This window comes from Corvus kubaryi, unplaced genomic scaffold (assembly GCF_017639235.1).
Source record: "Corvus kubaryi isolate FWS band 111438036 unplaced genomic scaffold, C.kubaryi_AGA036_p1.0 split1-131, whole genome shotgun sequence".
Taxonomy (NCBI): Eukaryota; Metazoa; Chordata; class Aves; order Passeriformes; family Corvidae; genus Corvus; species Corvus kubaryi.
In genome coordinates, this window is record NW_024582073.1 from 19,963,982 (window position 1) to 19,990,071 (window position 26,090).

Below are 26,090 nucleotides of genomic sequence, written 5' to 3' on the forward strand. Positions count from 1 at the left end.
TCTGTGTCTGCAGCCCTTGCTCAGGAAATCATTAGTTTCAGCAAAAGGAAGAATGGGGCCAAATAACCTAATTAGCTTAATATGAAGCTTGAATGCTTAAAATAAACCACACTTATCTGTGATAGAAAGGGACTGGACTGACAAAGGCTTAATTTCATGGAAAGTGACTATAGCCCCAAACACAAAGTAGATAGCTTCACTAGGATAACAAAGATTTATTATCATATTATCACAGGGTATTATTATTAATACCCTTAATATTAGCACACTTCATGCATTATGATCTGACCTCAGACTGAACTTCCAAGCCTTATATTTCACTGACAGTAAGATAAAGCTCCAAAAAGTTCTCACAATGTCTAATTTTTATCAACATAAAAGTTACCATGTTCAATATTTACAGTGGTTTTGCACATCAAAATATCTTAATACTTGACAAGGCAGCTGATGGCTGGATAGCAGTATGTCTGTCTTCAGAAGTTCTGGCCATGCACCAGGAAGAAGAGAAAGACACATAAAAGCAAAAGTCCACATTTTGGAATCTCACTGGTGCCTCCTGCTTAGGCAGCACTCAACAACATTGCTTCCAGGGACTGTTTCCCTTGGCATCTGGTGTGTGTTTTCTAAAGATATCCTGGATGAAGAGCAATTCAGTTACTGCTGTAAGCAACTGCACTGCTACCTTACTGAGCAATTGAAGGCAGGCTTCCACAATAAAGTGTGAGTGTGTGCATTAATATTTCATCAAAACCAGTCATTTTACTTCTGGCTTCCAAAAAGCAGCATCAAACAAGTAGTAACATACTATGAACTAACCGGGGTAATCGATGGAGGCAGAGGAAAAGCACAGGAACTGTGCCATGCATTGATGTGTGTGAATGTCCTTTTCTAATAAAAGTGATGAAAAATACAGAATAATGATAAAGATACATGAATAATGCATGTTTTCCAAAAGTATTAACTCTGGTGAGATCACAATATAAATCAGTATTTTGTGGCATTTACAACCATGCTCAGTTAAACTTCCCAAAGCCAACCAGCATTAGTGCCCCCATGTACCTGCACAGACACACTATTCCCTCCTCCTTTCCATAGCCAGGACCCACCCAAGGCTCCTGCAGCCCAGACCACAACTATTTGTGAGCCAGACTACAAGGAAGCACTGCCCTGGCAGTGTCAGCACACTGCCTGGCACTCCATCCACTTCTCCCTGTGGCAGGGATTTGGCAGCACAGGGTGCAGTCTAAATCATCCATTCCTTGGACTCAGATGTTACTGTACCCATGATGCCCACACAGTCCCCTACAGAAAGTGGTTGTGGACATGCCCAGCAAAGCTACTCAAGCTAAGCTGCAATTTTTTACTTAAAAGCACCAATTGAAGGATTCTATTTTACAGATACTAGCCCCCACAGCAACACACTGAATATCCTTCTGTAGTTGGGCCTATTAGAAAAAAAAGGATTAATTTTTTAGAAGTATCCCAAGACTAAAGAAACACAGCAAAATTACCCTCTAATCTTTGTAGAATTAATTCCTAGGAAGTCCATGACACTACATTTCCTGAAGTCCCAAAGGAAACAGTTACACAAGGGAGATGTTCTTTGAGAACTTGCCAGTGCACACTGAAGAAATAGGTTATACATAAAAGCAAAAGTGATTTAATAGATTGTTTCACAGTTTCAGTTAAAAGAAAAAGCAAATCAACAAAAGGTGAAAAGAAAATAGGGAGGTGGCCTGGCTAATGAAAAGTCCATGTGTTTCAGTGATCTCAAATGTTCTATGAAATTTTGATCATGAAAAGTATCACAGCTCTTTTCCATGTAAATTTTCCAGTCATCTCAAACAAGTTGCTGGGCCATGCTAACTAGTAAAATATGTTTGTTTTAAAAAAATTACTAGTATTTTTGTATCAATGGGAAAAATCACATTGCTAAGATGTTTACCTAGTTTTATTTCTGCAAGTTTTATTCTTTCCCATGCAGCTGATTTCCCCCCACAGGATATCGACCTTTATTACTTGCTGACAACATGTCTGGCAAATAGCTTTCTGCTGTGGTAGCTGAGGTGGAGCCATCTGTTTTTTCTCTAGAGAGCCATGCCTTATTCATAATGGCATTTTTGTGTTTCATTCCCTGGGGAATAGCACCTGCATGCTGATCTCCTGTTTGACCCCAAAATTTATCATCACGTTTCGACAACCGATCCCTCCCCTTCGTGGCCCAGAACACACCAGGCTCCGGGGGCACCACAGCATCCTTCATCCCTGACAGCACAGGCCAAGGGGCTTCCTCAGGGATCACGGGCGGGTTGGGACCAGCCCGCAGCTTTGAGCCGGAGGGGACAACTGAAGGTATCTGAGGAGGAAAGAGAACAGAAACTGTAACCTTGGATGTCCCTGTGTGTTTCTGTATCCTCTATGAAAACAGGCCGCTCTATGCATTGTGGCTGATTTCAGCTGTAGCCTCCCACATAACTGTACAACAAGCCCATGTCCTGCTTTCACTGGGGTTTAATTAAAGCTCATATGATTTATATAAAAAAACCCAAAACTCTGAGTTCATGAAGATCAGTCAAAGAGTTACTTGCATTCTGCTCTTCATAATAGTTTTCTTTTAGGGTCATATTTTCACTGCTCTTTTGACATGTGAGTGTGAGAGAGAAAAGGACCAGGAAACTTTATTTGAACTGTTACATATATCCCCTGGACTACGTGACATGTTATCAGAATTCTGAGTCACCATTCCACTGCATAACAAATTTCTTAACTAAAAGGAAATCTCAGTATCTTGCATGTTCTTTTCATCAATGACAAAAGCAAAAACTATGCTTTTGCTTGTTTCATTGCATTTATTTTAATCCAAGATTATAAAGGATATTCAGTAGACTAATATTTTTAACTACTCTACCTAACTGGCTCCAGTAATTGCATATTTGAATTTTTATTCCATACAAGTATGGAGAGGTTATGTTTTCTCAGAGAAGCTGAAATCTCTTGCGTGTTTAGTTTAGCAGCAGACTGTCACAAATGCAATTGCAATTGATCAGCTCTGTTCTTAACAGGATTCCTGCAGTTAATGGAAATTACTATAAAGAGCTTCAGGGCATAGGAATAATTGGATCACTAAAAAAAAAAAAGAAAAAAGAGTTGGAGGGGAAAAAGGTAGGACAAGACCAACATAACAATTTCTTTTTTAAAACATCCAACAATTTTCAAAGATTATCTTACCATGGAGTACCCCATGACGAAAACAAAATCTTTCAATTATTTTTACAAGCCCCGAGCCACTCTTACACAATGGGGAAGAAAATGCATGATGAAAGACATTAAACATTTATTATTGTCAGCTTGTTTAAACTAACAATCAACTGTGCATCTCTGGAGGGAATCATTCAAATATCTGTATCTTCTGCCAAGAATAAGAGATTTCACTAAACTAAAAACAGTAAGAAAACTTTTACTGACCTGGAAATTTTTGTGATGGTTTTCTCTTAGTTCTCGATGCAAGGCTATGATCCTCTCTGGGCTTGTTACTCGCATAGGAGAACCAGCACACACATTTGGGGTGATGTGAGAACTGTGCAGGCCATCCACCCCTGGCTGAGAGTTTTCAGGTATGGACCCAGTCATCCCATTCCCTTTGGCACATGCCACATGATCCTCTGGCTGTCCATTAGCCTGTGAAATGTCTGTGGAGGAAGGCAGCACCTGCAAGAGAAAATAGCATTTTAAGAAATTCAAGATAGATTAAGTTTTCCAATGCTGTTCACTTTGGATTAGTGGAAGCCATTTGGATGAGTTCATTAAAATAAATATTCACAGAAATTAACTGTAAATAAACTGCATTTAGCAAAATAAGGAAAAAGATAACATACCAATTATTTCAGATGTGAAGCATTCCTGCACCTGTCTAAATAAAGAATCATGTATTCAACAACTCATCCTCAAAATAAAACAAAAAAGATCTCTAAGCTTTAACTGCAGCTGAAAATTCACCTTGGGATATTAAGAAAACCTATATTGAAACTAGAAAAAAAATTCTAAGTTTAAAAATTTTCTCATGTTAGTTCTCTTGAAGAATCTCAAAATTTCTAACAGGATTCTTTTACACACATATTGTCTCACTCCACACTATACAACTAACTCAGGTTTGTCTACCTCTGAATGCTCAAGAAAATTAAGCTGAACAGACTTCAAAAGTGTGTTAGTTTAACTGCATGCAGACCCTCCTATTGAAAACAAAAATAATATTAATTCGGTTGATCTTATTTCAACTCCAAATCAACTTTAACACCACAGCAAACTATCCTTTTAGATTATCTTCACTGAGATGCAGACAAATTTAGAGAGAAATGGCAGTTTAATTATGCACATTTTCACAACAGTTGCAAGCAGGAGTAGAAGATCTCCCTGAATATAAATGACTACTACAGGGCAGTAGCACTTTATCATTCAAATACAAATTTAATATAGCTACCAGATTATTGTTGCATTTTTTCTTGCAATTGCAAGTCTTGCCATTTCAGCCTTTGGGTTTTTGAACAGTTATTTATTTCTAAAATAATATACATCATTATGCATTACCATCTCATTGCCATCAGTCCTCGTGCAAAAGCTCCAGAAATGCAGATACTATAAATATGCCAGGTCAGGAAGAATTACTTAAAAGAAAACACATTTTACTTAAAATAATATATTGTTTTTGCTCTGTGCATCTTTATCGAGTTTTAGCTACATCACATGTGTCCATTAAAAAAAAGAAAAATCAAAGGACTCTGAAATTCCAGAGCAGTGTAAGACTGCTCTGAAATGACCCAACAGAAAGATGAGCATTTATTGACAAGCTTCTGCATCTAAATATAGTTCTATTATGACATGAAGACAAACACACAGTGTTGTTGCCATTTCATCTCCTGTCCTTGGCTCCCCATCAGCAAAGGGAACCAGTTCTGATGAATTGTGGCCATTGGTCTCCTTAAAGTACCCAACACGAGCATGTGTGGCCAGCTGGGACACTGCCCAGGAGCAGCTGCCACCTGGATCCTTTACTCCAGGCTGAACAGGCCAGGGAACAAGGCAGGCACATCCAGGAATGGAAGGACCACTCACACTGGCCAATTTGGGGCATGGAATTTAGACTGCTGCTCTTCCCTAAAATATTTACTTTCTCTATGCTGATTACAGAGGGGGCCTGTGACATTATCTGGATATTGCATTTATTTAGGTAAGGTGGCATGAATACCCAAATATATCCTAGCATTGCAGGCACAGATCAGTTGGAAAGTGAAAGCTTACATTTGGATGTTCCCCTCTAAACACAGGAGCCCAAGGCAGCTCCAGAAGTCCTTGGTTTCTTACCAAGGTTATGAGTGCAGTATCTCTCCCCATCACTCACAAAAAAACCCAGCTGGCTTAAAGCGATGGTGGGGTCACAAAGGTCAGCCCTGAAATGTTTTGAGGCATGAAGATATTGGATCTAAAATTATTTGATGAGAATTTCCTCACTACAGGAAGCACAGTTAGAGGCATTTGTGGTGATAGATGAGAGTGAGCAGGAGCAGAACAAGTTCTGGAGCTCAATGACCCATGCAAAGGCAAATCACTGTCCTCCTCATAGGCAGGAGAGCTGGTAAAGCTGCCAGAAAAAAACACACCACCAAATCAAAGCTGTGACACTGACACAAGTCATTTCTAGAAAAATAACTTCCTTCCAGGGGCATTCCTTTCCTTCAACTCTTCACCCCACAGACCCTTTTGCCTCTGGGAATTAGCAAATTCTTCTGCAGCCAAAGTAGGGACACTCAGCAGAAAGCAGGGTTAATGCAAACCCCAGTGAATGAAGATGCTACTACCCTGACAAAGATTTCACAGTATAGTCTGCACTACATTTGAAAGGTGGTATGATTCTCTCAAAAAGACTCATCTTTGGTGTGTCATAAGACTAACACTAAAGATCACATTCTCTATAGCACTGAGGATGCAGCTAAGCAAAAATTCTGCATTTTGTCTCAATGCCCAGACAACTTGTTCTTTTTAAGGTTTTTTTAATTTTTTTTTTACAATATTTATTCTATTTTCCTATTTTCCTATGATTTTTTCTTTCCTCTCAATTTTCCACAAATTACTTTACCTAGGAAGAAATGAAAATATTGTGATATTTGACCAAAACTCAGAAGAGGGTAAACTTGCATAATGCCAAGCTCTAGAAAGGATTGCTATTGAAACCAAAAAACATCAGCTTCCCCCAACACTACAAAAAAATTAGACAGTGGTGTCAAAGAGAAGATGAAAATGTTTTAATTTATCCGGATATTTTTAGTTGTACATTTTACGTTAATTTAAATTCTATTTTTTATCAGAAAATAAAGGTTGGTTAGTTTTAAAGCTTTTCTTTTTTTTAGTCATGGCTATTCCTCTATTGGCATTTGCTGTTCTAGACAAACACATGCTGTTGCCCATGAACTACAGCAAAAACCACTGCTAAAATATCTGTATTATGGATGCAGTCAGGAAATTGATCTAAATCTTGTCAACTAAACCAAATTTTACTTTCAAATGGCACTAATCTTGAGTAAGAACCTTCTCCTCAACCATCACAAATTCTTGAGATGCCTCTATCCAAACAATAATATAATTATTGAACAGCTTTATCAATTATTTCATTGGAAAGGCCAGGCTGCCACTAACTTTTTTTAAATCCGTATTTCATGCCTTTCAGTGTTTTTAATAATTTCTCTAAAAGTTAAAAATAACATACCTCTCAGCAATGGACTTTACCCTTCTTTAAAAAAATTACTAAATAACTAATTCCACTCTTTTATCCACTTGGATGATGATGATTCCAATGACTCAAGGCATGGTTTTTGTAATGTCAGGTAAAAAAAAGGCCTCTTCTTGCAAAAAACCTTTTGTCTTGAAAGATTCCTTGCTCTTGATCAGCCTTGTCACAAAAAGACTGAAAGTCCAAAGTTAAATTCTTTCTCCTGTCTGAGGGTGGGACTCATCAGACCAAAGCATATTTCCCCCTGGCCCCCTTGACAACCACTGCAGTCCAACTTCTATGGCTCTTCCCACCTTATCACAGAATCACAGGATGGGTCAGGCTGGAAGGGACCACAGTGGGTCATCTGCTCAAGCAGGGTCATCCCAGAGCACATGGCACAGGTTTGTGTCCAGATGGTTCCTGAGTATCTCCAGTGAGGGAGACTCCACAACCTCTCTGGGCAGCCTGTCAGTGCTCAGTCATCTGCACTTACCTAAAGCAGGTACATAAAATGGGCAGGATAATTCCTTGGAAGTATGTCTTGACTGTGAAAATAAATAGATAAACTACCATGGATGACTGTCGGACGTACAGACATTATACAGGAAATGTATCTCACCCTCAGTGCCAGAAAAGTCTCTGACCTTAACAACCACGCACAAACCATTTTAAACAAATCATCAGAGAATTTTATTTCAGGCCTATTTCCTACAAATATGATTCAAATATGGAAAATGGCGATTTCTTACAAAGTGGTGAGTAGAAATACAAACTAATAAACAAACAAAAAGCATTGTTCTACCAAAATCAATCTCAGAAGAAATCCCTTGACAGAAAGAAGAATTAAGCTATGCTGTTCTGCACATTTAATCCCTATTCTGTAAAACAATTCACTGCACTGGACACATTCTTTGCCTGGAGCTTTCCATCCATAAGGTTTAAGATGACTGCATGAAAAGCATTAAAAAGCACTACCATTTATCCCTATATTCCTTGCACAAATTCCCTTTCAGCCCCAAGAAATGAGGGCAAACAGCCACAATGGTTTCAGATCCACTATGGAAAGAATATAAAAACTATATCATCAAGTCAAAGCCTTCCAGCACAAGAGAAATTGGATGAGTACAGCAGAATTTTCCATTACAGACATCCAGACAGAGGCTGTTGGCTCAATCATTTGAGGGAAAGGATTAAACATACTCCTGTTTCTCCACACCTAGCCCAAAAGAGAGAGGAAAGGCCCAAAATACCGCACAACTCTACAGGCTGGGCTGAGTCCATGGGAAAGGCAAGCCAAGCTCACTTGCTCCTCTGTGTGGTTCTCTGATCCATCAAAAGCAGCATGGACACTGCCTCATGTTCAAGCCAGCCAGACTGGGTAAAGCCTGTTTCTTAAACTGCGAGTAGACACTTAAACTCAGGAAAAAATCAGGCCTCCTCTTTCACATGTTCTATTAGTTGTCTGGAACATCTTCACTTGCTTCCTAGTTTTACCAACCCAAGTAAAGCAGCTGTTGCAAAGCCAAGTCATAGTCCTTTTTTTTTTGGTGTTTTGTGAACATGAACGTCCAAGATCAGTTGATGAATGCTGTCCTGTGTTCTTTTCACTGGGAAAGGCAGAAAAACAATAACTGTTAATAATGTCCCTGAATTAATTCTACAAAAGCAAAAAAACAAAGATGAGGCCAAGGTCCTTCCAATTAAAAAAAAAAAAAAATCAGCATTCAAAAGGAGGTGATTAAAATGGGACATGACAGAAGGCCAAAAATGGACACATATTCTGTGTCTGACATTGGGTGTGTGAATCCCAGCTATGGCATCGTGCCGAGTGCCACGTGCACCCGCTGGAGGCAGCCCTTGTCCCAGGAATGTGTCCTCTTCAGCCACATGCTTTCTGTTTTCCAGACACAAAATAAGACAAGGTTTTAAGATGTTTCTATTGCCAAAATTTATTATTGCTCCACTCCAAGGGGCAATGGTTTCTCAATTTAAGTCTTTTAAAAAGAAAATATATCACAAAGGCTTAGAAATTAACTTCTTCATGCCTCCAAAAATTTCAAGTCCATATTAGACATACGTTGTCATTCCAATGCCTGCCCAAAAGACTATTTTTTTCAAAACTGAGAGGCAGCATTTTTTCACCATCCTGCACAGAATTTTTGCTTTCACCACAGTGACATAGGTGGTGGATGAAAAAGAATTGAAATAAAATCCCTTTTGTGCAATCATATATGTTTATTAGGATAAAAACCCACTAAAATTAAATTAAATTAAATTATATTAAATTGATCAATTAAACTAAATTACAAATAAAGAGCTTCATGGTGTACAGTTTTATGGTGAGGAAAATTAATTCAAAATCTAGTCCTCTTTAAATGGGTTTATTAAGAGAAGTCTTTTCTGAACATATTACTCTAGCAAATATCTGACTTCACTGAAGAGTGCACTGCTGAAACAAAATCATGAGATACTACATGATTCAAGCAAATTTTATTTCTCACTCACAAACATTTGAATTTAATGCTGGCCTGTGAAAATAATCAAGAATGACAAGCCTCAAAATACGTGCTGCTCTGCTAAACTGAACTGATGGAAGTCTTGAGTTAGTCAGCAAAATAAAGCCATAGGGACAACAGGGATTTATCATGTCTGAGAACAGAGCCTTGAATGTTGAAAGTGAAGTCTGAAGAGAAGCTCCAAAGATGGTGGGTTTTGCAAAACACTGTCTTCATGGTTTAGTATTTTAATTGGGATGAACATTAGGGAGAAAATACTTCTGGCAACAAAAGGAAATGACCAACCATCCATTGTGTCCTGAATAAGCAAAGAACTGGTTTGCTTTGGCTTGTAAGCACAAGTAACTTGGTGATGCCCATAAGTCTCCAACAGAAGCTGAGGCATCCTAGCACTCAGCTGGGGCAGCTCTATCCCCTCCATATGTAATTCCATGTAGAGATGAAAAAGAAAAAATGAAGAGTTCTTAATAGAACTATAAACAAATTTTTTCTCTGAGAACATGACTCAAAGATTTTACTGAACTATAAAAGGCCAGGCACTGAATTGAATACAGAGTCCCCATTCCTTTCAAAGGGCTCTGGATCAGCTCTTCACGCATCACTGCAAACTTTGAGCTGAAATTCATCAGTAAGTCAAGGCACAGAGGTCTGATGCCAATATGTGACAGGCTTCCATTTCTTACTGGGTCCAGTAATGAATAAAGCTGATTGCAAATCTTTAATTTAAGAAGGGGGAAAAAAAAAAAAAGGAAAAAAAAAAAGCCATCCACCAGGTTTTGTATAGTAGAATTCAAATCAGGTTTTGTATAGTAGAATTCATACGTTAGGAATGATGTAGAAGTAAAAAATTGAGGGGAAGGAATGAGCTTTCAAAGGAATTTTATATAAGTGGATGTTGGGCATAGCTCTGGAATCTTAGATGTGAAGTCCAGTGAGAATAAGAGTTGAAAGCAAGAAACGAAACTTCCGAGATGAAAAGTCAGTTCACTTCAACATATGTCTACAGAATTCAGTACAAGATCTTTTAAACCAAAGGAATGTATCACATGAATATGAAACAGTCTCTCTCTCTTTTTTTTTATTGTCATCATTATTAAATTAGTAGTAGTGAAACATGGACATATTTTCATTGAAGTGTTTTCCATTGGAAACCTAATGCAAGAAATACACATTTTTCATGGGAACATACAACTTCCTTGGCAGGAAGGTTTCTCCCTGTCACATATGGAACTACTTATCACAGATCAGAAGGGCCTTAAGCTCAGTGTCAAGATGCCCAGTAAGACCCAGTCTGTTCTCTGCATGATAAAAAACCCCAGACTTGAATCCCGTTTGTGCCTGAGCCTAAGTGAGACCTCTGGCCACTATGGTGCTGGACACCATGGGAAGGGGTCTGTGCTCCAGTTAGTATGAACAGATAAATATCTGTCAAAGCAGGGAATTTAATGTGGGGCTCCATGCTGCAGATAAGTTCACTGGATATCAGAATATAGATTCAATCTCATTCTCTCTTGTTGAACATGCTAAGTTGTGTGATAATTGAACATTGAGGGAGACAGTGTGAATGTGAACAGTATTTTGATATTTATTGCGTTGGAAAGCTTTATTAACGCTCATCTATCACAGCCATGTCTGAGAAAATGTCTGAAAGTAGTGGAGCACCATCTCCCTTCTGACAGATGAATTCCTGGCCACAGTCACATAAAACACTCCTGCGCAGTGGGAGCTTGGGTGAGGCAGTAGTGGTCCCACATGTGAGGTACTCAAAGGAGACACAGCCAGACACAGAGTCCTGTCCCATCCTGCAACCAGGAATCAATCCACCTTCTCCTTAACATGCAGTTAAATTGGCTCTTGCCACAAAAATAAGTATGTCTGAGTGATAGCGTGCAACACTTAGTAACACTGTAAGAATAAGCACTATAAATGTGATACAGAATACCACTCAGTGTGCAAAACCACAAAATAATCAGAAAAATAGCCCAGTGGATTTACTATAATATATGCCCATTTTGAGTATCTTTTGCTGGTGAAAATGTGAAGTGTCATTAAGATACATTATTTTTATGTATTCATTTTGCAGTGCACTGTGATAGCTGAAGTACAATATATAGTATGAACCAATATTCTGTGTTCTGCTGTGACATGCACACTGTATTATACAAATGTGTAACACACAGTATTTCCTCCCCCTTCCCCTATTTTAACCAAAGATTCTACTTGAGTGCACTTGACACAAATATTACCAAATATTGTTTGGGTACTTTTGCAGGCTTTCAAAAAAATAATAAGAAACAGAAAATTAAAAGGAAAAAAGAACTTGTTGGTGGCTACTGAAGCACTGCAAGGGAATTCCTGTTTCTTCAGGTTTCCAGACTGAGATTCCTGTCCTTAAGAATCTACTTAAGGTGCTACTCCAAAATTAGGAAGTTTATTCCCACCATCCAAAATATTAATGACAATATTGAACAGAATCAGGTGTGAAACCGACTATCCCACTTTTGCCTTGCCAGAGAAACATAAGTGACTAACTCCCTTTCCAATACAAATGTCCACTGAGTTGACTTAAGTCTTAAAATAATTGACTGTTGATATTTTTTTTCCTGACTTCTTCACAAATCTGAAACAATGCATTGTGCAGGAAAAAAATGCAAAATTCACATTTAAAATAAAATCGGGAAATATGTGCTGCATTATCCATCAGATACTTAGTCAAAATGTCAGGGGAGTGTTTCTTTCATGGAACACTGATGCACTTTGCTATAAGCTCCTGAAATTTAAACCCTGCCTACAACAGTAAAATGGCCGACTCCACTGATTTGTCAGAAGCAATATTTATAATAAGCAATGAAATATATTTTATAATTACACACTGAGTCTCACTAAACACTTTGAAAACCACCACTTAGTTCAATAGTGGAAACATGAGGATCCTACGAGGAAGGACAAGCACTTACCTCTTGATCACACACTGGTGTAAAAGCAACTATGTACTCTGCCAGGGTCATGTCATCCACCAAGTTTTTCACCTCTTCATCAAATGCAGAGTTAATAATTCCTTGCCTCTGGAATTCGCCATGTATTCTCCTAATGAAGCTGTTCCTTTCCTGGCACTTTTGGGTGAGGCAAGCCAGCTTAACCTGTGTGGCATGAACACAAACATTCTATGGTTCTGTGATTTCACTCACTGCTGAGACTGCAAGTTTATATTTTGTGTCTGATCTGAAATTCCACACGTTTTGACCCAAAGCTATAGATTGCATTCCTATGTCTCTACATCATTAGGCGCCTCTGCACCTTCAAGAGCAGTACATGTGCACAGATAAACTGGAAAGAGATGTTCCCTTTCCATGAGCAAGATCCCCCTTTTGACAGGCTGAAGAGCAATCTTGCAATAATGTCAGTGAGCTCTTGCCTAAGGTGAAGCCCAGTAGCACCCAGCTAATCAGGGACAACTACAGAAGCAGTCACAGGCACAGAAGCCTGGAAGCAAAGGGATACACTTTGTGCAGGTCCCAAATCAGTGTTCAGGGAAACACACTACCTTCAGAGGAGCTAATGTCAGCTTCACTTCAGACTTTCTCTTCTGTAGTTCTTTCTCCTGAAAGATTTGAAAAATATCCTGAATCAATTTATCCAAGAAGCACTTTAAAATACTCTAGCAGTTTTTTGATATCTGTTTTAGACCTGACTCTGAGGTGTACACTTTGCATATCTGTGTGACCCTGTATCACAAACAAGATGAATCACTGTAAGGAGCTGGTTGCACACAGATAGGCTCTGGCATACAAACACTGCCCTACTCACATTAGCATTGGTCTTAAAAATTAAGAAAGGCTTTTGGATGTTCTTAGATGGAGCCTTATATCAGTGAGGTTACTTCATCAAACCAGCATCACAGTAAAGACTTGGTATCCTTCATCATGCACTCATGTTCATATTTACTCTGTGAATCTTTCAAAACAGTCTTTGGGGGAAAATTTTCACTTTCATTATCAATATTATATTGTAAAATTACAGAAGAGAGAAGAAATTTTCTGCATGTATATTCCACTCTGAAAAGTGAACATCAACAACCTTCTACTCTGACACAGCTGATACATGTCCTCTATTAGTAGCAGGGTGGGCCAGATGACTTAGTCTGTACCTTATGATTAAAATCTACTGATGATAACCCTTTTGTCTGATTATGCAGAAAAAACACAGTATCTTGCCAAGAAAAATCCATTACCATTATGAATCATTACAGTATTTTCGACAATAAGTACGGATTCTTTGCATTCATTTTGCCTGAAAATTTACATTTCTGCAAAGTTTACAGTAAATATATGCTTCATTAAAAAACTTTTATGATAATTCAGTTATGCTGAAAAAGATCACATGGGCCTCAGCTAATAAATTGTGGGCTTGGGAGGAATCAGAGCAGGCAGGACAGGGAAAACATGTCTTTACATTGCACTAGCACTGGGGGAACAAAAAAGATCTGGCAGTAGGGTCCCTGCACTGGAGACATTCAATTCTTGATGAGGCAGGGAGCAACATATTTTGAAGATGCAATAGAACAATTAAGATTTTTCTATTTATATGGACAGCATGTCTCACCCTTTACTCACCTACCATCTGATATCACACCAGACACTACAAAACAGTTTCATTTTACCAGCACCATTCTTCTAAGAGGCATCCCCTAATCCATACCTGAGAGAAGCCACTAACCCTCTTTACAGGGCTGGTTTAGAGCAAACCACAGCACATGATGAGGCTAGGAAAAACAAAACAAAACCACCACCACCACCAAACAAACAAACAAAAACCGAAATTGTAAAAAGATGGATCTACTGTGGAGAAAGTAGAATGAAACTTGTTCCCAGTAGGGAGAAGACAATAATCTCTTGTATTTCAGAGCAGAGACAGAGGAGAAGCATGTTCTACTTGTATCAGGCTATGAAGAACAAAGAGCACTATTGAGAACATGCCATTTACTAGCTGTTTCAGAGTCTGATGGGCAATTCCAATTTGGCTCACACTGTAATTATCATCCCTTTCCAAAATACAGTTCCCAATAGGAAAGAAAATCAATGGGAAATAAGTCCTAGGAGGAATTTGTTTCCACCCAAGAGTTCAGTAGCTGCAGTCACACTGTAAGGCAGCAGCTTTGCTGTCACACTGTAAGGCAGCAGCTTTGCAAATCTTAATGCACCTGCTCTGGTTTGTCAGGTGAAATTAGTACACAAGTGTGAAAACTGCTTGTGTAAGTACACTTGTGCATACATGGGGGTTCTCACCAGAATAACTATGACAAAAATCCAACCCACACACCTATCTGAAAATGTGTTACTGAAACTCTTCATATGTACCCCTAGCAGATGAACAAAAAAAGTCAGGAAAAACTCTATCAAAATTCTGTCACTAGCTTGGTGTTTCATAATCTGATAAAGTGGAACAACAGAGTCAGGAATGTTAAAAATCCTGACAATTTAAGCCAAGGAGGTGGCTCTGTAGAGCATTTCAGCATCACTTTGCTTGCATTACACTATGGGGATTAATTAGAGCAGAGACTGAACTTTCATGATCATCTATCATTTTTTCATAACATGGATCACTCAGGCAGTTTACATCTTTTACTTATTTCTCTGAAGTCAGGGGTACTTTTATATACCTGGAAACCATTTAATTATCCTCATATTCATTCCCAGGAAAGAAGACTATTTTGCTTTTCCCCTTTGAAAATAAAGATGTAGAATCTGACATCTAAGCTCACATTTAAGGACACAGAAAACGACTTTATGATACCTTTTCACATAGCTGAGCCTGAAGGAGTTCCACTTCATTCTGCAAGTCATGAAACTGATTTTGTAATGCAGCCTGGTCCCTGAGCTGGGCTTTCAAGGTCAACACTTGCTGCTCTAATCTCTTACTGGCTATTTTATTCACCTCTTTTTCCTGGGCATCCTTCAATGTGTACACAGGCTAGAGAGAAAATATACAGATTTTCAATTTAGGTGTATAAAACAACAAAAATATTCTTAATCATGTTTTATACCACAAAACTTCTCAATCAATATAACTACCTACCTTGTACATCAAAAAGAAGTAAGCTGATATAAAATGTATGATTCCAAAACTTCATGAACATATTACCACTAATATTTTGCACTAACCTTAAACTCTTTATATGTAAGGAGTACTTGACCCCTGTGAGAGCAGGTACGGAATTGGATTTTCACAACATTTCTTCAAGGTAAATATTTGTATTGTAATAATTTAATAAATGGGAAACTGGGCAAAGACAGATTAAGTGACCAACCTGTGGTCACATAGTGAGTAAGAAAAAACCTCAAAAGTTCCCAGTCTCCTGCTTCAACAAGAAGCTATATAATATGCCTCTTGTTCTTCTACATATATTTATCTCAGAGAGATAATTTCTCTCCCAAATATATATTTGCTCTGGAAGATTATTAATAACACTGATCAGATTTTAAGTTTAAATTTCTATAATACTTTAAAATAAAATGGTTTTTACATTAAAATGCAATAATAGTGATACAGAAGAAGTTGAAAGAGAAACTTCTGAATTTAACTCCTCCTCCCCCACTCTCTGATTTCTTTGCTTCCAATTTCATGCACTTAGATTGAAAGGATTAGTGAGAGCTCTAGATTGATGGTCAGCATCATAAGCTCAGTTCCTAGAAGTGACACTGCCAGATTAAACTTATAGATTTAGAATGAGGAAAATTGGAAGGAGAAGGAAGTATCCTGACAAACATTTATGCTATTATATTAAAAAAAATATTGAGTTGGTACACACAGCTGGTAAAGATTTCTGATAATACAGTACATAGTCTAAAAGATTAAGCTAAAAATTATAGTCAGACCCATATACTGTGGTAACACCATATAACTTTCTGACAAAACAGAATGATGGCTTGGTTTTAATGGTTACAAACATTGATACAACTGAGAGAGGAGCTAATACTCAGCCCTGCTGTACACCACCACAGTAAATTCTTCCCAGGCTTTCTGACAGCCTTTCTGGCTTTGACACCCTTGACTACAACACACTGAAGGCACCATTCCATAGGAAACAGCAAACTGAATTGTAGATCACATCACTCTGCCTGCAACACATCACTGCAACACAGAGAAAAACAGAAATATGACACTGTCATAGTGTTCTTCCTCATATGAAGCAAGTCCTCTGTGCACACCATTGGAGCATGTTGAATGCTTTGTACCAAACTTTTTGGCTCCCTCTTGTGTCAAGAGAACAATGGGAACTGCTGGACACATCAAGATGTATTAGACCAGGGCTGCAGGGACAAAAGCCTGAGAATGAGTCCATGACATGGTATTTTCCTCATCTTCTCTCCCCCACAAAAAAAGGATGTTAAAACCAAAAGGGAAACACTCCCTAACTCCTTTACTTATGGAAAAAAAGGCGGGGAAATAAAACATTTGCATGAAGGTTAGAGACACAGAAAAGTTCCCTCTTTCCTTTTGCATTTTGCTGACCTGCTAGCACTTTTCTGTAGTTTCAAAGCACAAATGATGCATACAAGATTTATATATGAGCACTCTGTCAGATGCTCCAGTTTGCAGTGACCATAGGTTATCTAGTCAAGCTCCAGAAGGATGAAGGACTCAGCAGCTGGGACTGGGAAATAACCAAAGGACAACTAAGCCCAAAACACAGCATTTAACACACTGCATTCTTGTAAAACCTGGCAAGATCACTAGTCTTTGAAGTTGGTGCCTAAATACTAAAAATAAAAACAGCATCTTGCTCTTGTTGTGTGAATTGTGCTTGTCTGAAAACTCAGTGAGAAAATGAGGAATATGACCTATTTGCTACAGGCTGTGACAGTCATCAGGGGTTCACTGGGGAAGCCTGGCACCTTATTTACTGTGTGCATTTCATGCAAAATTCTTCTATTAATTTTTAAAGCTGTAGATATTACCTTGCCCCCTTCCTGCTCACCCCCATATTTCTCTTAAATTCAGCCACAGCACCACTACTCAGAAGGCCACCTCAACACCCCAGAAAACTCACCCAAATACTCCTAGGCTAAAGTGTATTTCACCTGTTCGCAGCTTCACTGAAATAGAGTCCGAGCAGTAAGCTTCAAATATATTATCTTAGCTCTCTTTTACTTGCAATGAATAACACCATGACAGCCTTATGGAGTCTCAGGTGAGAACTAGGATCCCTGGGCATCAGGGACTGTAGAACGTAAGACACGTTAAAAGTCCTAAAAGACACACTCAGAACACAGCATATCCCAAAGACCCAGAGTGCTCACATCTTCACTTCTTTAAAGCATTGCAGACAGAGGTCTTCCGGAAGAATGAAGTTTAGAACAGGAAAATTCATCAATTACTGTGACTTACTGCGTAAGAGTTAATTAATAATTTTGCAGAGTGAAAAACAGTTTTGGACAAGGCTGGCAAGTAACTGAAAACAAAAACCGGATTGCCAGTCAACAAAACTGCCCTCAGGAAGTAAAATGATGCTAGAAAAGTAGATCATGGTCCTTTTTGTGGCAAAAAGTCTTGTTTTTTCAATCTAGAAAATCTTAGCTCATATTTTAACACCTCACACAAACCCACTATCAACAGCTTGGTGTATATTAAAAAGTTTATTTTAAAAGTGAATTATTGAAATAAATTTGACCTTTGTTAAACTATATCTACTCTATTTTCTATCATACTACTCACTAAATTGTGCCAATAAAATCAATATTGTTTGGTTAAAACATAATGGACTTGAGTTATGCAGGTAATTAGTTCTGCCACCAAACAGTGCAACTGAAGGATAAACACAGTTCTGTGATGTACATGGACTGCATCTTTGACCCTGGAATGAGACACATGTACTCAAAACTTTGACACTAACCCTACAAGTAATTCAATTGGATGAAGAAGTCAGACCTAAATCAAACAGCATCACAGTATTGCATAAATATATACTACTGATCAATAAACACTAATTTGAAAACATTAGTTGTTGGAGGGATTTAAAAGTGACAGGGTTTTTCAGCAAAAGGCTGACCTGCACATTTTCCAGTGTAAAAACATCCTGCCAAAGGTTGATGAATTTTATTCTCATGTGAGTCACAGAAATAATTAACATCTTACTTTATTGACCAATAGAATACACAATAATTGCCCCAGACTGTCCCCAAACAAAAGGATTAAAGCTCCATTTCCCAAAAGTGCACCCAAAATCTTAACTAGCTTAAACAAAACAAGTGACATGTTTCTTTTTATTTTCAAACAATTTGGGAGTTTCTTCTTGCTTGAAATAGATTCTACTGTATTAGGATGCTACATGCCAATACATCACAATGACATGAAAAATCTGTACTTCTTTTTTCGTTTAACAGTCAGAATTCAGCTGTCTAAACACCAGCCCTAAGTGCCATATAGGGTGTACAAGCGACCATGAAGTAACTGCCTAGGGCTTCCAGGTGGCCAACTACACCCTCAGCCAGGATGTCCTAAGACCTTTAACTGGGGTAAACTGTGACATTTAGGCAGTGGAACTGATCTCAGAATCCTTATACTTTCCAGAATTTGTTTCTATTTTCTTCCAAAGTCATATCTATCCAACCTGCTCAAAATGAATTTGCAAGTATTGTAGATTGCTACAAATCTACTTTTCCAGCTGGTAGAAATTGCATATTTCTTCTTTGCAGCTTACCAGTTAAGGAGGACAGAAATAATTTCAGGGTTAGCTGAAAAGTCTTGATAAAAGCTGCTTCCAGAAGATTTTTCAGTAACTAAAAATCTTTACATAGAACACTTTATTTTGGTGGAAAACATAAACCTGTATCAAGACAGAGAACCACCGGAAATTTAAAAAATGTTTAATTTACAGCAAAACCAGAATTTCTGTGATATAAATGCATTCTAGTGAGACAGAAAGATATCCTGGATTTTGGGGACACATATTTGGGCCACATGTGCCCATTAAAGACTTTGACTTTAATCCACGCCATCTGTTCACAGTGTCATTTTGCCTGTCCAAATCCAGCAATCAGGGCTACAAGGCCTGAAATCAGGGCAAAAAGGCCAAACACTGGGAACACTGGAGACTCCTCCAAGACCTTTCATTAAGGCCACCTGAAAATTACTTTGGCTCAAGAGAGCAGAACAAGAGCCCTCCTAAACAAAAAAGTGAGGTGTTTATAATGCCCATGACTCTGGACTATTCTGCAGACAGATGGTCTACCTTGTAAAACATCTGCTCACTTTTAAGTTTCCAGTGGCTGGAGAGGCTGTACACTTGCTTCAAACCTATTCCCAAGAACAATAATGGGTGTTTCTTCAGCCACAACACTCCCTCCCACGCATTTCTCCATTCCATTTACATACATACCATTGGTTTGCAGTGCTGCTTTCTCTGCATTTTGTCCTCAACTTCTTGCTTAAGGCAGTCTAATTCTGAGAGAGCCTGTGTCAAACGAGTTTTCATTTCTTCGTACCTTGTTTCGGCGAAACCAAGTTCTCTGTACCACTTCTGAGCCTAACAGGAAGAACAAAAATTACTGAGTATAATTAGTCCAGCAGTGGTATCATTTTTCAATACCAGCTTACAACCACAGATTTGAGGCTGCTCTCTACATCATAATTTTTGGACTGTTACAAACTGATTAAATTAAATGGAATTATACAATACACTACAATATTATCATAAGAAATCAATGCAATTTTAGAAGGACATCCTATAGAATATCTCACTAGCTCTATGCGAAAAATAGTATTTAGATTTATTCTAAATGTGAAGGTACCATGAATATTTTGAATAAAGTTTAAAAAAGCAGTGGTGTATACAAACATGATTTCAGAGATTACATCTTTGAAAGCCCTCAGAGCAAAGTGAAAGTAAGTTTTTATTAGCTGGGTAGGGGAAAAAGTTTTTCTTGAGGAATGTTTCCTGGTTTCAGCTGGGACAGAGTTAATTTTCTCCTTAGTAGCTGGCACAATGCTGTGTTTGATTCAGTATGAGAAGCAAAACAACAATGTCAAAAATGAAAAATGAAAAGAAGGGGAAAAAAAGCCCTCCCTATGTTCACCTTTTAATTCTTTCTAGGGTGTCTTTATTCCACTTACACACATTAACTGTAGCTTTAAAAACAAAAGCAAACCCAAACCAAAAATCACAAACAAGCCCCTCAATAGCTCTGCTGGTCACCTGACAGCAATCTCTCCTTCATATGATAGATCATTTTTTCCTCCCTTCTGAAGCAAAGGTTTCACATTATTTTAAGTAAACTGAGGAAAGTATTGTAACACACAACTTCTGTATAACACACAAAAGGATTAGAAGGACCCAAGTTAATTAGATTTTACAAAAGAAACAAAAGTAAAACTATATCTTCATGTTCAAAAGACAAGGTCAGAAGTCCTTGCCTAAACATCCAACAGTCATCCAAATCCATCCCTTTATTCCAGTTGCCTCACCTGAAAGCTGGGAAGTCTTATAAAGCAGTTGTCAAAGGACAATAATTTTGTACAACCACCATGAAAACCCTATTGCTATTTTTCTTTTACATAGTCAACACACATGTTGGCTGCCAATGGTTTGTCCACAGGGAGTGTGAGTGATGCCTGTTACAGCCCTATAAATATATACTTGCCATAAAAACAATACATTCTGCTTAGACGTGCATAGAGTGGAGATTGACTAATAAAAAATAGGAATGTGAATATCTAGTGCATTTGGAAAGGCACAACACTGAAAGCTTCCTCAGATGGAGTCAAAAGTGCAGATTTACTCGAGAGAGGCACAGAACTACCCCATCCAAACAAGTCTCCAAGTAGGTGGTGCTGGACTTGGTGTGGAGAGAAGGGGCAGCATGTCGGGCAGTGCCTCTGGATATGGCAAAGGCCTGACAGCGCCAGGCTGCACAGGATCTAGCTTCTCATTCAAAAACTACTTTCAATTCAGGTTTGCAGTAACCCTCAGTGCTTCTGCTGCCTTCTCCTCCTGCTTATTCTCAGTGATGTAGAGGGAAGCAGCCTGCCCAGAGATGGCCAGAGTAGGCAGGTTGTTGTGTGTGCCTGTGTCAGGCACTCAGCCCCTGCCACAGTGTCCTGCAGGAATGCAGCTTCACTTTATGTTCTAAGTGACTGTGCTATTCATCACTCAAAAATCAGGGGAACATTTTGGTTCTGCAGATCAGAGACTTTCCTGTTTTGCAAAAGTGTTAAAGCCTGGCAGAAAGAAGACAGCCATGTTAGAAAACACAAGCAAAAACAAATTTGCTCCTCAGACGTACATCAGAGTAGAAGGTTACCTCTTTTTTTGACTTTTCTAATTCCTTTTGCTGTACTTTTAGCTCCTCTTCTGCCTTTCTAACTTGCTCTTTCATCATACTGTAGCTTTCAAAGATGATGCCCTGGATAGACAAAAAGACATGATGATTCTTCTCACCTGTACAAAATGGCACATTTATAGAATGTTGTTTATAGAACAACATATGGTTTTCTCCAAAATTACTAAAAAAATTGCATAAAATCAACATATTACATATAAGTATTTCCCTGTTGACTATTCTCAACTGAAGTAGTAATTCTGCATTTATAAGTGCATAGTAATCTCCACAGAAATTCACTGTGGTGTAAGCTACCTGACTACAAAGGAAAAACATGGATGTGAAATCCAGCACGAGTGAAGATCCTGTCTTTAGACATATGTTTCATATGCATCAAAACAATAAAAAAATTAGACCCAATCAGAATAAAAATTAGTAAATGAACATGTGCACACTTTTCACCAAGACATGATTTTTTCACCATTATAACAAGTTTCCTTCTGTTAGGAGAACTTGTGGTAGAATAAAAGCTTCTTGGAAAAGCTTTTACTCTTGCAGTAAGATAAAAAAATTTTTAAAAGCCTGAACAGTGCAGTCTTTTAAGTATTATTTTTGACTTTGTAGATTGCTGTATCACTTTAACATTCTCTAATACAACATTCCAAAAAAACCCCTTTCTGGCATTTTGCCTTCTATTTCAAAGTTAACTTTATCACCTCAGCTCACGTTAGAGGTTACAAAGTTTCCTCCATCACAAAGGCAATTCAGCTTTGCCCTCCAAATAACATTGGTATCTCCCTTTCTTTAGAAGATCGTGCTCGATAACATTCCTTACTGTTAGTATTTACCTTTTTCCCAGGGGAATAATCTGAAGGATCTATAGGCAGAACTCCCTGTTCTTCAGTTTGTGTTACACTACATGCTGTTCCAACTTTCTTTGGCTTAAGACCATGTTGTTGACTTCCTTCTTTTAGTTTTACTATATTTTTCTTTGTTCCTATACTTTTCTCTTTTCTCAGCTCTTCACAGGTGAAACCTAAAGAAGACATTAATTCTTTCAAATTTTTATTTTCTAAAATAAAGTTTGCATTTGCTTTCTGAAATTCCTCAAGCTGTTCTGAAGTTTCTTGCTTGATTCTGTCTATCTCTCTTTTCAGTACACATTTTTCCTCCTGTAAATCAGAAATGGTTTGATAACAGCTAGTTTTGCAATCTTGGAGTTCTGAAACTAAGATCCTATATTTGTCTTGCTCACACTTTATCTCTGCCAAATGTCCCAACAAAGTTTCTTTTTCACCTTCTGAAAGAGCTATTCTTTGTAAATTTTTCTCTCTCTCCTGTACTAATTCATTACATTTTGCTACATAGTTTTCATTGTCTTGTAATAGTTTAGCCATTTCTTTGAAGCATCTGCTTCTCTCTTCTTTTAGGTCAGAAAGCAGCTGGAAATACCTCATTTTCCTTCCATTCAGGGATAGAACACTCCCATGAAGTTTATTTGATGCAATTGTCAATGAGTCCTTTTCAGAATTCCTATTTTTCTCTTCAACATATGAGAGATTCTTAGGGAAAGTTTCAACTAAAAATGTTCCTGGGGTCATGGTGTTTTCTTCTGTAAAGTTATTATAACATCCACCAGCAACTTCTTTCTCATTAATTAAGTTTTGGAATGAAACAATGTTAGCCTCATCTACTGCTAAAACGTATTGAAAATATGCATCCATCTCCTCTTCCAGGGCACGCATCATCTGAGCATATCTGTCATTCTCCTGTTGTAATATGCAGACTTTTTTGGAGTAATTTTCATTCTCTTGCATCAGCAGAAATATCCTCTGAGAACATGCAGCCACTGCTTTTTCCAGTACAGATATTTTCACATTACATTCATTTCCAGCTTCCAGGGATGACAGATGACAGAAACACTCATAAAAAGTGTTCCCTGGTAGGAATAGTTTTCTTAAGCACACAGCCCTCTCTTGCAGAGGAAACAGTAAGTTTAGTGGATACCTCTTTTCATCTGACCAAAAAAATTTCTGAGAGTATGCATGTTGCATGTTTTTAGCAGCTATTTTTTGACACAAGAAATTCTCCTCATTTGGTTCACACAGTTTCAAAGTCTGGTCTTTCATTTTTTTCAGGCCAATATTACTGGAGGGCCTTGTTTGGTGAGTTGGTTTCTGAGCCTGCTTTTCCTTCTCTTCCATTTCAGTTAAGTCTTCTCCATTGCATCTGCTATTCACATCAGGGATGCAGTTTTCTGAGATATTTTCTTCGTCCACTTGTTCAGGACTCCCTTCAAAACACTTTTTAAAGTCTTTAAAAGCAACAGAGAAACTTTGGGCAATCTGTGTGCTACAGAGATTCTCTTTAGCTTCCACTCCTTGCTTCCCAGGCCTGAATAATTCAGTTTTGTGGAAAACTTTAGGACTTTCCTCAAGATCACAGGTCAGCTGTTGTTGTTGGGCTTTGTCATTCTGTATTTCTTCTCTTTTAGCTCTCCCTGTAAAGATTTTTTGGTGATACTTTTCATCATCAAAATCTTTATCCAGACATATATTTTCACTTATGCTTTTTGGCAGAATTTGCATGTTTCCCCAATGTTTTTCCATGTTGCATCCTTCTAGAGACGATGCAAAAATTTCAGCCACAGCGGAAGGCAACTTTGCATGAAGAAGTTCAGGAGCTTTGTCATAAAATCCTCCTTTTGCAACAATGCAAAGGCCATCAGACCAAAGATCAGTATTTGCCTCACAGAAACTCAAACTCCTCACTTTCTTCACAGAGGTGAAAGCTGCTGTGTGGCATCTTCCAAGTTCAAACCAGGTCAGCTGGAGCTTCTTCCTCATTAGGGCTTCAACCACAGAAGCAGGGAATGTCTTCACTGGTAGAGTTATACTTTGTGTCTTCAAGAGAAAAAAGGTTTCTTCATCCTTGGTTTCCTTAATTGTCTCATTGATAGAGAACTTTGCAGAACAAGGGGGAAGCAGCCCTGCTGCATGATGACTTGGGGTACACCTGAGCAAAGTGAAACTCCCTTCTAGAGTACTTGCCCTCTGTGGTCCAAGAGTGACCTGGTGATAGCAAATGAGAAATGTTTCAAACTGAAAAATATATACTAAAGTGTGCTGCTAATCATAATTTGTTTTTTACTTCATTCATAAAATACTTGATTACAAATTGATGAGAAAAAGCCATTTCCATACAAAGGGTTTTCAAATTATTTAAAGACTTGCAACAAGAGTAATGTTACAAATTAGGTATGAGTACTTCAATCATTTTCTTAGTGCACACCTGTATACACCTTGTAAAGCATCTGTAGTGGCCATGATTTAAAGCTGTTTTTATATTCACCTTTAAATACACCAACTCTTCATTTTCTCCCCAATTTCACATGCTCCCTGTGCACAAAGATAGCAAGAACAGCAGTAACTTTTCTTCTCACCTGCTCAGCCTCAGGTAGACCAGCAAGTTTCACAAAGGCACTGGAACTGCATTCCAAAACTGGTCCAGGTTCTTCTGGTAGCTCTTCCATCTTCTTTAGTCCATCACAAGTACAGGCTGGTGTTTCTGTCGTGATAAAGCACAGGACAAATGTAATGTCTCTCCCCAGACAGTTACACAAAAAAAACCACCCAAAACCATCTGAGCAGATGTTTTGAACAGAAAAATATTTTAGTGAGAGTATGCTCAAAATTACCTTCTCTACCAGCAGCATACACAACAAGTGAGTGATACAGATACAAGCACGATGTTAAACAAGAAAACAAGCTTCATAAAAACCCATAAATATTGAAGTCCAAAGTAAGTTTTATTTAGGGTTCATGGTTCCCAGTTCCCAAAGCATTTAGAAATGGAAAACACACTTCATTACAGTGGGCAGGTGAAAACTTATAGATTAAACTTACAGGTTAAAATTATTCAGTGCAGGTCTGCATTTACATGCACTAAAATTTTCTACAAAATTCCCATTAATTTATGCTGGAAGAATTTACCTGATATAATTTTCCAGCATCAGAACCTTCATGTTGTTTGGTCTGAACAGCAAATCTGACGCTGCACAGCATTCCCAAATACTATGCTTCATCCAGGACATACAAAGTACCCCCTCACCTCTGAAAGTTCCAAGATTTCTTGCAAAAGCTCATTATGTGAATGGTGGCAAACAGTTATTGTTTCACCTTCCTCAGATACAGTTTACAGATGAGGAGGATTTTCGAAGAGTTTACACATTCTAAGTCATGCACAACCCAATGAAATCATCTTCATTTTATTGCACAGAAATGAAAGCAAAAACTGATTTCTTTGTATACCAGACTCTTTATCATGTAACAGCACAACTGGAGTTTGAGTAGCTCTGCTTCTGAGTGAATCCAAGACTGCTCTCCATTTCAGATTCTGAACTTCATCCTGAATTAGATCTCCATTCTTAAGAGGGAAGAGGGGGAGGAGAAGAAAAAAAAAACCCACAGAATATATATATATATATATATACAC

General features: G+C 38.1%; 1 protein-coding gene across 12 annotated transcripts in view; it reads right to left on the reverse strand.

Annotated features, from left to right (window-relative positions):
• Positions 1-26,090, reverse strand: part of JAKMIP1 (janus kinase and microtubule interacting protein 1) — a 228,814-nt gene that overhangs the window by 47,487 nt on the left and 155,237 nt on the right. For 7 of the 12 annotated variants that reach the window (XM_042053531.1, XM_042053527.1, XM_042053522.1 and 4 more), the window contains 10 exons: positions 25,907-26,021; positions 25,039-25,163; positions 22,445-24,667; positions 21,579-21,680; positions 19,658-19,804; positions 15,073-15,249; positions 12,824-12,880; positions 12,237-12,419; positions 3,466-3,708; positions 2,233-2,356 (listed from right to left, as the gene is read on the reverse strand). In XM_042053531.1, coding sequence (XP_041909465.1) covers positions 2,233-2,356; positions 3,466-3,708; positions 12,237-12,419; positions 12,824-12,880; positions 15,073-15,249; positions 19,658-19,804; positions 21,579-21,680; positions 22,445-24,667; positions 25,039-25,163; positions 25,907-26,021 — 3,496 coding nt within the window. The remainder of the gene's footprint in view (positions 1-2,232; positions 2,357-3,465; positions 3,709-12,236; positions 12,420-12,823; positions 12,881-15,072; positions 15,250-19,657; positions 19,805-21,578; positions 21,681-22,444; positions 24,668-25,038; positions 25,164-25,906; positions 26,022-26,090) is intronic. The other 5 variants (XM_042053528.1, XM_042053529.1, XM_042053530.1 and 2 more) reach the window with 4 other exon arrangements.